Source organism: Trifolium pratense, linkage group LG5, assembly GCF_020283565.1.
Source record: "Trifolium pratense cultivar HEN17-A07 linkage group LG5, ARS_RC_1.1, whole genome shotgun sequence".
NCBI classification, from domain to species: domain Eukaryota; kingdom Viridiplantae; phylum Streptophyta; class Magnoliopsida; order Fabales; family Fabaceae; genus Trifolium; species Trifolium pratense.
In genome coordinates, this window is record NC_060063.1 from 44587930 (window position 1) to 44604854 (window position 16925).

Sequence of the window (16925 nt, forward strand, 5' to 3'; positions counted from 1 at the left end):
ATGCTGTAGATTAGAAGGAATGTGAGTAACGTGTTCATCAAACTTAACGAGAAGTCGTGCAAACCAAACTTAATGACAGGTTAATATTTTAAACATTTAAATACTTTGGAATTGCAACATATATTTAAATTACCTACTTTGAAATGAAAAAAGAAAAGTCACGCCAAGCAAATACTCCATCTGTTCCAAAATGTAAGTCCTTTTTGCATTTGTACGCATATTAAGAAATTGCTAACTTTTGTGAATGTTGTAAAAAATTATGGGTCTTGCTAACCAATGCTCCCGGTCACTAGTTAAGGAACTAAAAGAAGAAATAAAATAAAAGTTGTGCATGGAAAACATCAAAATATAAATTTTGTTGTATTGACTACACTATTTCTAAGTAAAACTTCTTAAATTTGAATCCTTAACAAGTGCCCCTGGGGCACTATTTAGCATTTGCCAAAAATTATAATGTTTTTCCACTTTTACCTTTCACATAACATTTAAAGCTTTGTAAAAGAAAAAAAAGACTTAATAGTAACTCTTTATTTCTCTCTCATTGATATGCGTAAAAGCATGGCACAGGAAAACTAAAACAAAATATGGAAAAAGTGAATAAAAAGGGTAACATAGGAAGATCAACAATAATTATACATTGATATTGTAAAATGCATTTTATTACAATTTTTTTTCCAAAGTGAGTTATATTTTGAAACGGACGGAGTACGTGTTAATATACGGTAACAATTTAAAAACCATCAATAAATGATAGTTTTAAATAAAAGGGAGAAATGACGTTTGAAATTTTAATAAAAATTAGAGACGTGAACTATCGAAAAATCATGAGTGCTAGCAATACATTTTTTTTTTTTTTTTTATCAAAAGGAAAGGGAAGAAACAATACACACTACACTAGTAGGTAGTACTGAACAAAGGCTGAAAGCACAAAACAAAAAATGAGAAAAAGGATGGAAAATTATAAAGTTAAAAACATATTTTTAATTAGTCCAATTTTTTTTAATTATTTGATTTAACTGCATCAAAAAGAAATTATTTTCATTAAAAAAAAATAATATTTGTGTTAACTAAAATTCTTCTTACTTTAATTTTCAGCATTTGGCAGTATTTCCAGGATGTGTACATATTTGAGTGTTTTTATTCAAAAAGAATTAGCACGTGATTCACGTCTTATTAAGTAATAAGTTATAGAAAAATGGTAACAAACGGCCAACATAGGTAGGGATCGTATTTCATTTTTCAAAAGAATAAATAATTAAATTACTAACATTTTAAGAGTATAAAAGTCTAATTATATTGCTGTAAAAAAAAAAGTCAATTATATTCGCTGCCAAAAAAAAGTTTAATAAAATTCACAAGAAGGGCAAAAGGAAAGGAAAGAAACAAACAATACAAATCTGCAGGTACATAGCAAAGGCTCAAAGCACAAAACAAAAAAGTCTGATAAAATTCACAAAAAGGACAAAAGGAAAGGAAAGAAACAATACAAACCTGCACTGCAGGCAAAGGCTCAAAGTACAAAACAAAGAAACAGAAAAAGGAGGAGGAAAACCAAATTTACTGCCAATAAACACATCAAACCAGCAAAGCAACAAAACTAGCACAATCAAACCGTTAAAAACAAATAAAAACAACTCAACAGCACATTGACAGCGGAACACATCTCCCTTATCTCTCGAAACAATCAATCGAATTCCATTGCCATTGGTAGAGCAAATACGGCTGACACGTAAATTTACCCAAGCTCCAATGCAAAGAAGCCACCTTAATTTCATCCACCACCTCATTCCAAGATTTTGAACCATTGTTAAAAAAAAGACTTCCTAACAAGTGCCTGCTGGGCATTCTTTAAGCATTTCATTTAAAGAAACTTTTTATTCAAAAAGTTAAATATTACAATTTCCAATGCGATAAATTTACGCATTCCGATAAAAATTCTATAAAAAGCTTACTATTTAGGGGCTTAAAGAGTGCCCCGGGGTACTATTTAGCATTTGCCAAAAAAAAATACAATCATTTCTAGCCTAATTATATGTGCAAAATACATGACGCCATTGCTAAAAATATATGCATTTATATCAAAAACATTACTCCCTCCGTCCCAAAAAGAATGACCCATTTTGAATATATGCACTATTCATATATATTGTTTTGACCATATTTTTCTACTAATAAATAAAAATAAATATTAACATATAAGATGTTGTTAGATTCGTCTCGATGAGTATTTTCAAAATATCAATTTTTTATAATTTTTACTATTATACAATTAAAGATATTAGTCGCCAAAGTTATGCATTGGCATGCGTGTTTCGGTCAACTGGGTCATTCTTTTTGGGACGGAGGGAGTAGTAACAAAGTCTTCTATATCTTTTGAGAAATGGAAGATGGTTCTACTCAAAGTTCTATTAATAATTTCTATTGATTGAAATTTACTCAAAGTTCCACTACATTAATTTACTCATACTTCTAATAATTTCTTATGAATGCTTTGGAGTGAGTTTCTACAATTTTTCACAAACTTTAATTGATTGACTTTCTTCAGTTATATCATTGTTTTTTCCAATTCTCTTCCACTTTCTTCAATTATATGGTAGATTGAATTGTGTGGGAACAAGTAGAATAACTACCCACTGATAAAGTACAAAACTACTGTAAAATCAAACGACTATAACCTTTATGCACTTGACTTTATCTAATAAATCATGATATGCAACACAAAGGGAACCATTAAGAATGAACTAAAGATATGAACAAATCACTTGCCTAAAACTACGGAAAGATATGCAACACAAAGGGAACCATTAAGAGAAACTATTAGTTAACCGAACAAACTAAAGTAAACTAAAGAGAACCATTAATTATTTCTTGGCCAGACTTTACTTACCTCGCGGCTAAACTCTGCACTACTAGGGTTTCTTTCCCCAGGAACCAGAGGGTTATAAACCAAAAAAGGGAACCATTAATTAACCCAACAACCTAAAGATATAAATTCTGAAGTAAAAAACTCCACTAGAGCTAACAAAAAGAGAGCGACACAACATGGTGAATTACCACACAAAGGGCAAACAACATGCCTTGGAAAAGCATCTTTCGATTTGGACCACCAAAAAGCTAGGAAGGAGAGTTGCTCATTAGTCATTACCACTTGAAACCACCCTTCAAAGAATAAATCGATATTCTAAAGAAATAAAATGGTTTGTCTATTATGCTCGAATGCCCTGCGTTACATGCTCGGGTAAATACTAAATAGATTAGATTTGTTCTAGCCATATAGACAGTAGACACTAAATCAATATAATATTGTGAATATGATTTGTTTTGAAGAATTATTGTGAATATGATTATTACATTGTGCAGCTCAAAAGCAAAGGAAATGAAACAACTCAAACTGAATTTGATGCTGGATCGCATCTACTACTCGTAGAGTCAGTTTCTGGAGAAAACAAATATGATTGGATAGACAAGTTTGAAAAGACAGAATTCAGAAGAAAAAACAAATATACAAGGACTAAGTATCTTTATATATAATAGGAATAAAATTTGCAACAATCAAAACCCTAATTTTGGGTTAACATGGGCGGGAATCTACTAATTAAGGCAGGGCTTGCATCATAAAATTCTTATTAAGTGTATTTAACTACTCCTGTGTATTACCAAGACAATTGTCCATCCCATGCTTAATTTACCAAGACAATTGTATTCCCTAACTAATAGCATAATTAGTTGGCAAAACTTTAATACTACTATATGCTCTTTAATGATTCTATCTCTCTATTCTTTTTCATATACTGTTGGAACAAAGAGCACAATATTATGTGAATTGAAAATAAAATATGTCTAATGTGTATAATTAAAATAAATATTTTATTTTCTATTTTAGAGCATGTGTTGAAAAAATCACATGTATTTGGTTTTCCTATTTTATAGATCTCTGGAGGTACTACCCAAAACTGTTCCTATTATTTAGGAAAGGAGTTAATAGGATATTAGAAAAACCGGTCTCTATCTATTTCTTTTCATCAGTTCATTAACTGAAGTTTTTTTTACTTATAAGACCATTTACAATGGTATGAAAAAAGGGTGTTGAATGTGTGTTTCAACAGTTGAAACCATTGGAGGGTACCTGTTGAAAGCTTGCTGGCAGAGGGAGAAGATGAATTCTTTCAACATGTTGAATCTGACACGAGGGGGACGCGTGGCAATTTTTCCTTGGCCAAGACTGGCGCGTGTGAAACACGCGCGGACAGTGAGAGTGGTCTGCAGATTACGCGGAGAGAGAAACAGACTTTGGATAAAGGCAGCCACGTGGCTGCTGCTGATTGGTCCGGTGGATTTTTATGATTTTTATCCTTTGAACTCAATTATTTCATTGAAAATTAATTTTTAAATTTTTAATTTTTATACCAAAATTCGTGATTTTTTTTTCTCTACAAATAGAGACTTGGTTCATTTCATTTGGACACAGAAAAAAAAACCAAATTTTTCACTATCTTAATCTATTATTAACTTTCTAATTAGTCATTCTTTTGAAGTTTTAATCTTTTTTTTAGTGAAATGGATCCCAACAATTCTTCTAATTATCCCAACAATTCTCAAAATCCCAACAATTCCCAAAACTCCAACAATTATCAAAACCCCAACAATTATCAAAATCCCAACAATTATCAAAATTCAAATCAATTTTTCAATCAATATCCTCAAAACACACCTAATTTTGGTTTAACACCAAATTTCAACCAATCATCCTTTGTTCCAAATTTTCATCCATATTATGGAACTATGCTGAGAAATCCATCTCAAACACCCCCGTTTAATGGTTACATGCTGATGGTTAATGAAAATTTTTCGAGTGGTGGTACAACTAACTTTCCCGAATTTTCAACACAATTAACTATTGTTAATGAAGATTCAACTCCTGTGAGCAAGAAAAACCATCAACCATCATGGAACACTGAACAAAATTTGGTGCTAATTAGTGGGTGGATCAAATTTGGAACAAGCAGTGTTGTCGGGAAAAACCAGAAAGGTGAAACATATTGGGGTCAAATTGCTGACTATTGTAATGAGCATTGCTCATTCGATCCTCCGCGTGATGGAGTTGCATGCCGAAACCGTTTTAATTATATGAACAAAATACTGGGTAAATGGATTGGCGCTTATGATGGCGCTAAGCGTCTCCAAGGAAGTGGTTGGTCCGAGAATGATGTTTTGGCAAAAGCGCAGGAAATATATGCATGTGGGAAGAATGTTCGGTTCACTTTAATGGAAGAATGGAATGCTCTCCGTGATCAACCACGTTATAGTAGTCAAGTGGGATCTGGAAGTAGTGGATCTAAGAGATCTCACGAGAGTGATGCATGTGGCTCAAACTCTGTAGGATCTAGTGCTCGTCCTATAGGTAGGGATGCAGCCAAAAAGAAGGGAAAAAAGAAAGCTTCCACACCCACAGAGGTGGTGGACAAAGAATGGGATACTTACATGAAAATGAGGGAGAAAGAGGTGGAACATTTGTAGTTTCCAATCAACAAGAGAAAAACAGACTTAAGAAAATGAAAATGTATCTGAAGTTAAGTTCTGATGAGAATCTCGATGACCGGAAGAAAGCCATGTTGGACACATTGGCCCAAGAACTGTTTCCATAATTAATTTCAATCAATGTAGTGTACCGCGACCATATTCAACCGAGGTATTACCCGCTTTTGCAAATCATGTGCGTGCTAGATCTGAGTTCCGTGATCAAAAAGCTCATCACGAATTGCAAGCAGATCTAGTGAAGCACATATGGACCAAATTTGGAATGTTTCAGGATTAAAGATGATTTGTTTCGTATTTGTGTGTTGTTTCGTATTTTAAGTTAGTTTGCATCGTATTAATTACGTAACTTGTGTGTTGTATTGCATTTTAAGTTAATTTGTATCGTACTAATTACGTTATTTGTGTGATGTATTGCATTTTAAATTAAGAAAATAAAAAAAATATTTAAATAAATTTTGTTAAGTGTATTATTTTAATTTAATTTTAATCGATAATTATAATGTTATTTAATCATAAAAACAAAAAAATAAAATTTAAATAAGAATATGAAATAGAAAGTGGTGGGGTAGAGAAAGTGGTGGGGTATGGTGTTGAATATAAAAACCATTGGAGAGGGTAAAAGTTGAATGTGTGTTGAATGATTAGGTGGAAGAAAGAGAAAATGATGTGGAGTGAAAAAGTGGGTGTTGAATATTTTTTGGTGTTGAAACCATTGTGGGTAGTCTAAGAAAACAACCCTAGCTGATAAGAGGCAGAATAGCTGCCGCCGGAAAAAATTAACTGTTCTAAAGGGTCATGTAAGTGGGTACAAAAGCAATAGCATAAAGCTGTCAGGTGCTTCAAGATAAGTCTTGATAAATATGAATTAGAAAACCAGAATCATGGTTTATGTTGCACCAAGGCTGTTTCATTATGAGTGGCTGCACGTGGCAAAAATTAATTAAGAAAATCATATGGCTCCTGCAGTACAATAAGGTTTGTCCCTTTGGCTATTAGTTTGTTTAATAAATACCAAATCATGTTTCAGGTATGAGGTTTTTGCTATTACAAACATGTTATTGAAATTATAATTGTTGTAGTAGTAAAAATAGTTGTGATGGGGATGTTTTGATTAACACAAAACATATTTAAAGAAAAAATACACTGAATCAGATTTGTTATCGAATTGTGTCAATTAAAATTAGAATGAATAAACTAGACACATTACTTGATTTCTTTACTTGGTTTTTCAAATTGTAAAGATTTACATTAAGCTCTCTGTTTAAATTTTAAAGTATATTGTTGTATATGATTATGTGATGTGAGATACTAATATTAACATTAGTATCATTTATTTAAGAATGATCTAGTATCATAGTTCCTTCAAATTTAAGAATGGTCATAGCGCCATATTCCCTATAATTTGAATGGTCTTAGTTACCATATAAGAATGGTCTCGGTATCATAGTAGAATGGACTTAAAATCATTGCGCAATTGTTTTAGTACCATAATTGAGGGTGTAATTCTTGCCCGATATCTACAATGCAGTATTTATCGGTATCAGTAGAGAACGAGACTGTTTTATCCTGGAGACTTCGTGGTTGATCGTCTGTCTTGCACAATTTTGGGCAGTGCCGCGAAACGTCTTAAAAAAAACGTATTCACCCACAACTCAATCCAATAATCTCTTCGGTAGCTGAAAATTATTTTTTAATGATTTTTGAACCTCGGAAACAACATATACACTCTCTCTTTCTCTCCTTTCTAAGTTTCTATACGTTTCCTTTCACTTCTCAAGCTTATTTCACTTCTCATATTCTCTAGCATCAGTCGTGTATTAGATTAAACCTATGTAATTTCTCGAGTGTCGATATTAAAATCGAGTATGCACGCATAGATTATTGAGGTATGTAGTTTCAAGAAGAGAAGAAAATAAATTAAAATCGAGTATGCACGCATAGATTATTGAGCAGATGAAGGGCTGCATAATTCCAATAAATTTTTAGAAATGTATAATATTGTATCGCATTATCTGACCCGTGCAAACGCACGGGAAAAACGTCTAGTTGTCCCGAACACCAATAAGCAAAGGAAATGCACCAATGGATCTTAGCAAATCAGAAGATAGATCAGATGAGGACCCTTTTGCTGAACTTGAAAGCATCCTATTGGGAAGTCCAAAGTTCTTGCCAAAAGTAACTTGTACTACAAGTAATGTTGCTTTAAGTGAAGCTTTTCATTGGAAAACTCACTCGAGTCCATTCTCTGTGACGAAGAAATTACATGCACCTTTGGAAAACATAAAACAAGCAACCAACATATGAAAAAGTTTCTCCTAAAGTTGTGGCGCTTGTCCTAAAAATGACATGCTCTATTGAGAATCTTTTCAAAGACTTTGTCATGACTACAAATGTGGTTGATGATCACATTGATACTTTGAAACAAAAAGAAAAGCTTATGCAGCGAGTAAGAGATGCCGAGAAACAGAAGGAATCGATGAAGAAGGAAAATAGTCAGTTCAAGGATGAAGCCAAGCTTTTTGAGGGATAAAAGTACTCACTTTTTATATGGACTAAAATTAGTGTTTGGATCAAATGCATAGGGATTTAATACTCAGAAATAACATTAAGAATTATAGTTATTGATTATTACCTTTAATCAAATGCATAGGGATCATCTGCATATGGATTTAGAGACCCTTCTGAAAACAAATCACCGATATTTGAAGGACGAGGATGATCTTCAACCCTCATACTCTGCATCAATGAAATATAAAAATATATACTGTATGACACTACAACACACCAGGAACAGCATAACATGCAAAAGAACTTATTTGTCACCTTAGACAAAGTATGAACAGAGATTTGAAAGCATCAGAGTCTTATAGAACATGTTACGACTACGAGTCTTACATTTCCAAAGAAAAATAGTTTACAAATTAGATAACTAACAAGGAAGATACTGAAATTTAAAAACAATAAATGGATTAAAATAAACAAAAATTTTAAACTAATAAAATCCTATCTTCTCTTAGTAGCACCAGCATAATAAAAATATTGCTGTTTAAGATCATAAAATAAATTAACATCTAATAATGCATCTTGATATGCTAATGTAATCTATAAGTGACATGATAATGAAAAGGAGATATGCAAGTTACGTTAACAACAGTTCTAGGGGTATTTGTTTTTGGTGTTTTTATCTTTTGTTTTCTTGGATCCTGTTAAAGAGAAGAAAAAAAATCAATATTTTCAGGCATATAAGAAGTCTGCACTTGGAAGCCAAACCGAAATGTAGTTGATGTGTACATCTATAGGGTTAATTGCATTTAGAGAAAAAAAGATACATGCCTCAAACAAGACAGTGCTTCTTGTTTTCCTTTTCTTTGTAATTGTTCTTCCATTAGCAGTCTAATGGTGAGTTACCTGCTCATTGAGTATAGGAAATAAGGCAATTGTAAACATGATTTTATACAACCAATTAAAAGGCCTAAAAGATTTATCATTTTATAATTGTCATGTAATTACTGCAATATGAGGGTATGAGTTCATAGAAGAGTAATACACCTTTCTGTGATGCTTAGGAATGCCCCCTGCATTTACTGCTTTTACGTTCTCCACTTTCTTCCACGCGTGAGACGGGATACCGTAAACTCGAAGCCAAATGGTTCTTTAGACGTCAATTTCTCTAGGACTCCATGGACGAATCTCTTTAAACCATTGATCTAGCCACCCTTTTGCATCTTCCATAAGCGCGAATCTCTTTAAACCATTGATCTAGCCACCCTTTTGCATCTTCCATAAGCGCTTGCACTTCCCCTTCCTCCATGACCTTCTAACACTGTCAAATTGGATCCTAAAGGGGTTACCTTTACCCCAAAATACCTCTGTCTGAGGAAAGCGTTTTGAATGTTATACGCCATCCCCAGATGTAGAACTTCACCGATAAAATACTTCTTTAATCTTGCTAAATACTTCTTGTCCGCCTCATAAGACAGCACAATACGATGATGCCCTTCTCCTTGTCTCTTTTTTCCTCCATTCCTAACAGCATGTGCATACGAGGTCTCTTCCTCCTCACACGACCGAGGTGGTTGTTGTTCCTTATTTACTGTTTGTTGATCTCTTTCCTGTTCGATCTCTTTGAGGTAGCTATATCCGTTCTGATCTGGTTATTGCTAATCCCTCCTGTTTCGTCCTCTCACAGGTTGCCAATGATGATTGATAAAAATTTAGCAAGTGTACTAAATTGTCGTCAAGTAATAAAATCAAAGTTCGTATCCACAGAGATTGTTTCGATCTCGACAAAACAATTAAATTAGTTTAGGATTAACTTGGTTTGGATTTTTATCATAAACTTAGAAATGACTTAGAATTCAAATTGATGAAGAGAAGCGATTGGTCCTTATTGGTTCATCTAATTATTATTTGTTTTGGTAATTTCATGTATGATTACAAATTATTCAATTTAGTTTGACGATTAGATTAAATCTCAAATGATTATGCCCAATGTCTTGGTAACATAATCCTCTCCCTTGATCATCGATTCATATTGTCTTAGGTAATCTATGATCAATTGAGGTTTACAAACTTTAATCTTTTAATCTCAATTAACAATCCGAAATGTCTTAAGTAAAAGTTAATTATCAATCATTCTTAGATCGATCATTCATTCCTATCGTCATAGTAAAACAAATAATTGAAATCATCATATAATTGGCCAAATCATACAAAGCATTAGGCGTACAAGGAATAATTGAATAAACTAACTTCGTAATTCATTGATCATAACATATGATAATCACGTTGTTCAAGAAAAATAATAATCAGAATCCCCTAAGGACCAATCATGATAGTTTAGTTACACATAGTATAAAAAGACATTACAATCAAAGAAATGAAAGAAAACATGATTACAAGATGATCTTGATGTGTTTCCACACTTCAATCCTTGCCTCAAAGCTCCTAGATCTCCACCAATTCTTCAAATTGATGTTTCCAATATAAATTTTCGATCCTTGATCTCAGATCTACCACTTCCTTTTATAACTGAGGCCAATAAATGAGATTTTCGCCCTAAGAACAAGCATTTCCGCCCCAGGCTACAGAAATTTCGCCCCAGGCACAGGAAATTCTGCCGCAGGCGGCAAAACAGAAGCTGGCTTGATTTTCTGATAAAAATTTCGCCTGGGACGTGAAAACAGCAACTTTGCCTCATTTTTTCAAACTTTAGTTGTTTTCTTCCATTGCAAATATTCTCACACTAGTGCATTATTCATCCATAAAATAGGTCAAAATTCTTCTAAAAACACTCGCAATTGGTCTGAAAAACACGAAAGCAATCCCTAAGCGCGATGAAGCTTAAACCTCAATGACCTTGTCAACACCGGTCCCTAACCAAATTTTTTTAAGCTGCTCTTCTCCCCTGGTTTTTTTTTTTCTTTAAATTGCAGTAAGCTCCTACCAGCCTTCTACATCCCAATACTAAGACAATACATATCAATTAGCACAGCTAGCAACTATAAGTTCCAGACTAATTAATCAATTAGTACATGATTCAAAAACTATTGACAATGATGAACTTTCAAAAACTATTTGACAGTACATGATTCAGCAGTAATATAAATCATTTTCACATTATTGGTGAAGATTCTTTCAAAAACTATTCACAATGAATTATGATATCCAATTCTTAATTAACTGTGACAAGTATTAACTAAATAATGCACCTAACTCAATAAATCAAATTTATGCAAGTCTTTCATCTAATTGCATACAATTTATGTCCGCTATTTTTTTATCCCCTGATTATGCTAATGTGTCTAGTTAACAACATATGTCCGCTAACAACGTACATGTTTACACCATTCAATTAAGCATATGAAAAACAATATATACCCAAATAGGAAACTATGCGTCACTCTAATTTAACTTGAATGAAAAACTATAGAATTGAGCATATGACCTGTTGCAAATTTGCCTTGAAAACGTGAAAAAACAACACTAGTCTGCTGTTTTCCGCCCCGGGCGGAAAAACCTGTGTTCCGGGCGGAAATTTGAAGCAGGAAAAGGGGTGCTCACTGTTTTGCCGCCCCAGGCGGAAATACTGGTGTTTCAGGCGGAAGTTTCCGCCCCAGGCGGAAAAAGCTGTGTTTCAGGCGGAAATCGCTGCAGAGTATTTAAAGGGTCACGTTTTCTGTTTTTTGAGAGGAAGTTTTGAGGGTTTCTTTCACCAAAACGGCGGCTAGGGTTAAGAGGGTTACTCTTGGTTCATCTCTAGGTTTTGGGTGTTGATTCTTTCATCTTGTAATCACTTATCATTGAAATCTCTTGGTCACGGGAAGAGATTTGGGAAAAGGGTAGAATTAGGATTGAAGTCTAATTCTTGCAACTCTTTTGTATTGAATCGTTGTAATCAAGATTTTCATTGATAGTGGAACGGAGAGTGGCTCTCTCCCCCAGAGTAGGTAGGTTTTGACTGAACTGGGTAAACAATTGCTTCGTGTTCTTACAGTTTTATTACTTATCTTTTGTTCGTGATTATTATTGCTATTTCCACGTTTTGATTGCTTATTCGATTTGCTCCACACATCAAGATTATTGGTGTGATTATTAAAGAATTCACAACAATTGGCGCCCACCGTGGGGCAAAGGATCAAACGAATCAAGTATCATGGGTTCTAAGTGGGAGATTGAGAAGTTCACCGGTAAAAATGACTTCGGTTTATGGAAGGTGAAGGTACGGGCAATATTAACACAACAAAAGTGCGTTGAAGCATTGTTGGGCATATCGAATATGCCAAATACTCTCTCGAACGCAGAAAAGAGCGAGATGAATGATAAGGCTTTGAGTGTCATTATCTTGTGCCTCGCGGATAATGTGTTGAGGGAAGTAGCTAAAGAAAAAACTGCGGCGGCTATGTGGACCAAGCTGGATGCGTTGTATATGACGAAGTCTTTGGCACATAAGCAGTGTTTGAAAGAACGGTTGTTTTTCTTTCGAATGGTGGATAACAAGCCTGTGGTGGAGCAACTTTCGGAGTTCAACAAGATCATTGACGACTTGGCGAACATTGACGTGAATTTGGAAGACGAGGACAAGGCCTTTCATCTGTTATGTGCTTTACCCAAGTCACTTGAAAATCTCAAGGATGCATTGCTTTATGGCAAAGAAGGTACTATCACCTTGGATGAAGTTCAATCAGATTTGAGGACCAAGGAGTTGACAAAGTTGAGAGACTTGAGGGTTGATGATAGTGCGGAAGGGCTGAATGTGACGAGGGATAGAAGTGAGAACGACGGTAGAGGAAAGGGGAAGAAATATGGGTCCAAGTCTAGGCCAAAGGGTGATAGTGGTGGCAAGTTCAAATGCTTCCATTGTCAAGAACCGGGTCACTTCAAGAAGGACTGTCCTCAGAGAAGGGGCAGTGGTAGTTCGTCAGTTCATGTTGCCGTTGATGAGGAGGAAGGCTATGAGAGTGCGGGAGCACTCATAGTCACCAGTTGACACTCATAGCTTGCTGATCAGCCTGGAGAGGCGGTGGAATAATACTCAACATCAGCCTGGAGAGGCGGTGGAATAATACTCAACATCAGCCTGGAGAGGCGGTGGTAATAATACTCAACATCAGCCTGGAGAGGCGGTGGTAATAATACTCAGGATTACGTTCGAAACAACAACTTTATTACTGTGAGAATGCGGATGTGCTAGTGTGGTGAAGTTGGGAATCAATGGAGTTGAAGTCATGGACTTTGGATGCTCCGATCACATGTGTTTTGAGGAAGGAGTACTTTGAAGCCCTAGAGCTAGTTGAAGGTGGAGTTTGTTCATCTTGGCGACGGGAAAGCTTATAAGGTTCAAGGTATGGTTGAATTTCTTTCACACAATGCGAGGTATTGTTCTTGAGCTTTGTTACTAGTTGTGATTCTCATGGTGTGGATAAGTTGTGAAACTTCGGTTGGTTGTTAGTGACATTGGTTGGTTTTAGTTGTGGAACTAAACCGGGAAGTGTTGGAGACTAACAATGACTTGATGTGTGTTTCGGAGTAGTTGAAAAGTTTTACGTTACAAGGTGGAAGACATGGTGGATATACCGGTTTAAGGCTTTGGTGGAGGAATCTCGGTTTGAGGTGGAGGTACACCAAAGTGGTATGGCTATGAAGACCTTGTGTGGAAGCAACGGTGATCAAGCTTGGTAACTTGTTAGACTGCGGGAGGTAGTTGGATACAAGGAGAGTTTGAGGTTGCAGCTTGTGAAACCACCTAAAAATTCCAAGGTTGGTTGGAGGCAAGCATATCTTCAAGAGTACGGAAAGCTACAATCCGGGGTTTGAAGAGGGTATGGTTTAGCTTGTGTATTGTCCTAAAAATCCAAGGGCAATTGGAGGCAAGCATTTTTCGGGAGTACGGAGAGGTAGACTCCGGGGGCCGAAGAGGGTATGGTGTAAACAAGTGGAGAGAGCAGCACGGTGGTTGATGGGAAGTTGACATCACCATCGTTTTAAAGGCAAGGTGGAGATTGTTGCAAATTTGCCTTGAAAACGTGAAAAAACAACACTAGTCTGCTGTTTTCCGCCCCGGGCGGAAAAACCTGTGTTCCGGGCGGAAATTTGAAGCAGGAAAAGGGGTGCTCACTGTTTTGCCGCCCCAGGCGGAAATACTGGTGTTTCAGGCGGAAGTTTCCGCCCCAGGCGGAAAAAGCTGTGTTTCAGGCGGAAATCGCTGCAGAGTATTTAAAGGGTCACGTTTTCTGTTTTTTGAGAGGAAGTTTTGAGGGTTTCTTTCACCAAAACGGCGGCTAGGGTTAAGAGGGTTACTCTTGGTTCATCTCTAGGTTTTGGGTGTTGATTCTTTCATCTTGTAATCACTTATCATTGAAATCTCTTGGTCACGGGAAGAGATTTGGGAAAAGGGTAGAATTAGGATTGAAGTCTAATTCTTGCAACTCTTTTGTATTGAATCGTTGTAATCAAGATTTTCATTGATAGTGGAACGGAGAGTGGCTCTCTCCCCCAGAGTAGGTAGGTTTTGACTGAACTGGGTAAACAATTGCTTCGTGTTCTTACAGTTTTATTACTTATCTTTTGTTCGTGATTATTATTGCTATTTCCACGTTTTGATTGCTTATTCGATTTGCTCCACACATCAAGATTATTGGTGTGATTATTAAAGAATTCACAACATGACCTGTATAGCATAGAGCTGAACATGCCCTTCTTATCTAATATACCTTAAGATCAATTTAAGCTATAAGAGTATACCTTGTGGGATTAAGGTCAAAGAGTGGAGTGTTGGCGCTGAGCCGCTGACAATGAGGGCCAAGGTTTTAAATTGCGGTTGCGGTCGTGGATGCGGTTGCGGTTGCAGGTATTGCGATTGCGGCTAATGCGGACACTGCGATGCAATTGCGGCCGTTGCGACGTGAAATAATTTTTTATCCGCACAAACACAGAAAAAATACTATAATTATTGTAATTCCTTATATATCTTTTACTTATAATTCTATATAAATTTTAATTCATTTTTAAGTCATCGAGACATAAGAAAACAGAAACTCTAAAATGAAAGGACATAAAGGAAAAAATAAAGGTGAGATTCTCTGAATTTTTACGAAAAGGAATATTGGATTGAACCGTTGCGGCCGTTGCAGTCAAAACTTCGTTGTGTTGCGGTGAAATGCTGTTGCGTTGCGGTTGCGTTGCGGCATCACGTGTGATTTGAGTTCACACCGCAATTGCGGTCTGATGCGGTTGCAGTGCCTACCGCATCCGCAATATTGCGGCCGCATCAGGTGATGCGGTCCGCAATTTAAAACCTTGATGAGGGCAAGCTTACGGACAAGGACGCGAGAAATCCAACACAGCCTACAAACCAAAAAGCAGACAAACATCTCACTCTTGATAGTAAAAAAGCAAACAAACCATAATGGAATTTCAGCTTTCTTGAAAGAAACTGATCATGCATAGCGAGAAGTCCCAATTCATGTAATGTAGGGATTAAGAAGCCTCTCCAAAAGTACAGAATATGCAAATGATAGACAAACCTTGAGGTTTCAGCTTGCTCCAAGTGGTGGAAGCTCATTGAATTTCAATATATAGGCCATCAGATTATTTGAGAGACTAAAATGAAGATAGTAAGCTGCCTCCATCAGATTGCATCTTCAAATAATGTAGAGTTGGATGCTGCAAATTTTAACTAATAAAAGATAAACAAATGAACAGGAAATTTAGAGAAAACTGACAGAATCTTATAAGATTTAAAGTTGTTCAATGAACAAAAACTTTACAGCAAACAGTTGCATATGATCTCATTCTCATAACAATAAGAGAAAACATAATAAGATGAGGTGAACTCTTAGATACAAAAATTGAATTGCAATAAAATTCCTTGCAAGTATCTTATATACAATTTCAATTTACCTTTATAACCTATGTGAAGAGAGGATGTAAATCAACCTGAAAACTAACAAAAGAAATAAAATTAGGGTACAACAAGGCAAAATCATCAATGAAATCCAAACGATGAAATATGAATGCGACAAACCGTGAAATCCGAATGCGACGAACCGAGAAATCCGAACTACTACAACTCAATGAAATCCAAATGCGACAAACCTCAACAATGGAAGAAGCGATTATGCTTGCAGGATATTGAGAATGAAAGTTTTGGTGTTGAAGAGTGAAGGTTATGGAAATCGAAAGCGAAGGTTTCACGAAATTGAGATGAAATTTAGCGAAATTGGGGAAAAGGGAGAATTTGAAGATGAAGAGTGAAGAGTGATTCATGTCGTTGAAGATGAAGTTTAGAAAGAGGGAGAATTTGAAAAAGCAGATTATTTTAGCCACGGCTAAACCGTGGCAAATCAATATCTTAACCGTGGCTAATAAACCATGGCTAACCTTCAAAATCTCGGTCAGCAAGGCTACCAATGAGAAAGCGATCATGTGAAATATAGGAAAATCGGAACAAACCAAAACCTTGAAAGAGAACACAGACGATTGAATCCACAGTGCAAAATGTGAGAGAAACACGATAATGAAAACCCAAAGGGAGATCGCGTAGTATAATATTTCAACTTTGTATAGAGATGATACCAATTGAATTCAATGAATTGAATTTAAAATTGGTGATGCAATTGCAAATTAACGTGATGTATGTATTGAATTCAAACTGCTTCTACCCAAGGTTTTAAATTGTTGTCCGCATCCACAATTGCGGCCGTATTATTGCTGATGCTGTAGGTAGCCACCGCAACCGCATCGCACCGCAATTGCGTTGTGATCTTAATTCACGTGTACGGCCGCATCGTAACCACATCAAAACCGCATCAGATGTTTTCGGTGATGTTCCTTCAAATTTTCTCACCAAAAAGTAAAATTTATGAACTTCAAATCCTAATTTGTGT

The 16925-nt window shown here is 35.6% G+C and overlaps 1 protein-coding gene and 2 long non-coding RNA genes across 3 annotated transcripts; 1 reads left to right on the forward strand and 2 right to left on the reverse strand.

Moving 5' to 3' along the window:
- Positions 1-4557: 4557 nt before the first annotated feature.
- On the forward strand, positions 4558-5907 carry LOC123885243 (homeobox protein 9-like). Its single transcript, XM_045934517.1, has one exon. The coding sequence runs from the start codon at positions 4558-4560 to the stop codon at positions 5515-5517; it is 960 nt and encodes a 319-aa protein (XP_045790473.1). The 3' UTR covers positions 5518-5907.
- A 1687-nt stretch (positions 5908-7594) lies between these two features.
- On the reverse strand, positions 7595-8721 carry LOC123885514. The gene is made up of 3 exons (XR_006801172.1): positions 8682-8721; positions 8171-8274; positions 7595-7783 (listed from the first exon to the last, which is right to left on the reverse strand). It is a non-coding gene; the product is annotated as an uncharacterized LOC123885514 (long non-coding RNA).
- A 6618-nt stretch (positions 8722-15339) lies between these two features.
- On the reverse strand, positions 15340-16516 carry LOC123885026. The gene is made up of 4 exons (XR_006801054.1): positions 16064-16516; positions 15940-15982; positions 15564-15702; positions 15340-15384 (listed from the first exon to the last, which is right to left on the reverse strand). It is a non-coding gene; the product is annotated as an uncharacterized LOC123885026 (long non-coding RNA).
- Positions 16517-16925: the final 409 nt, after the last annotated feature.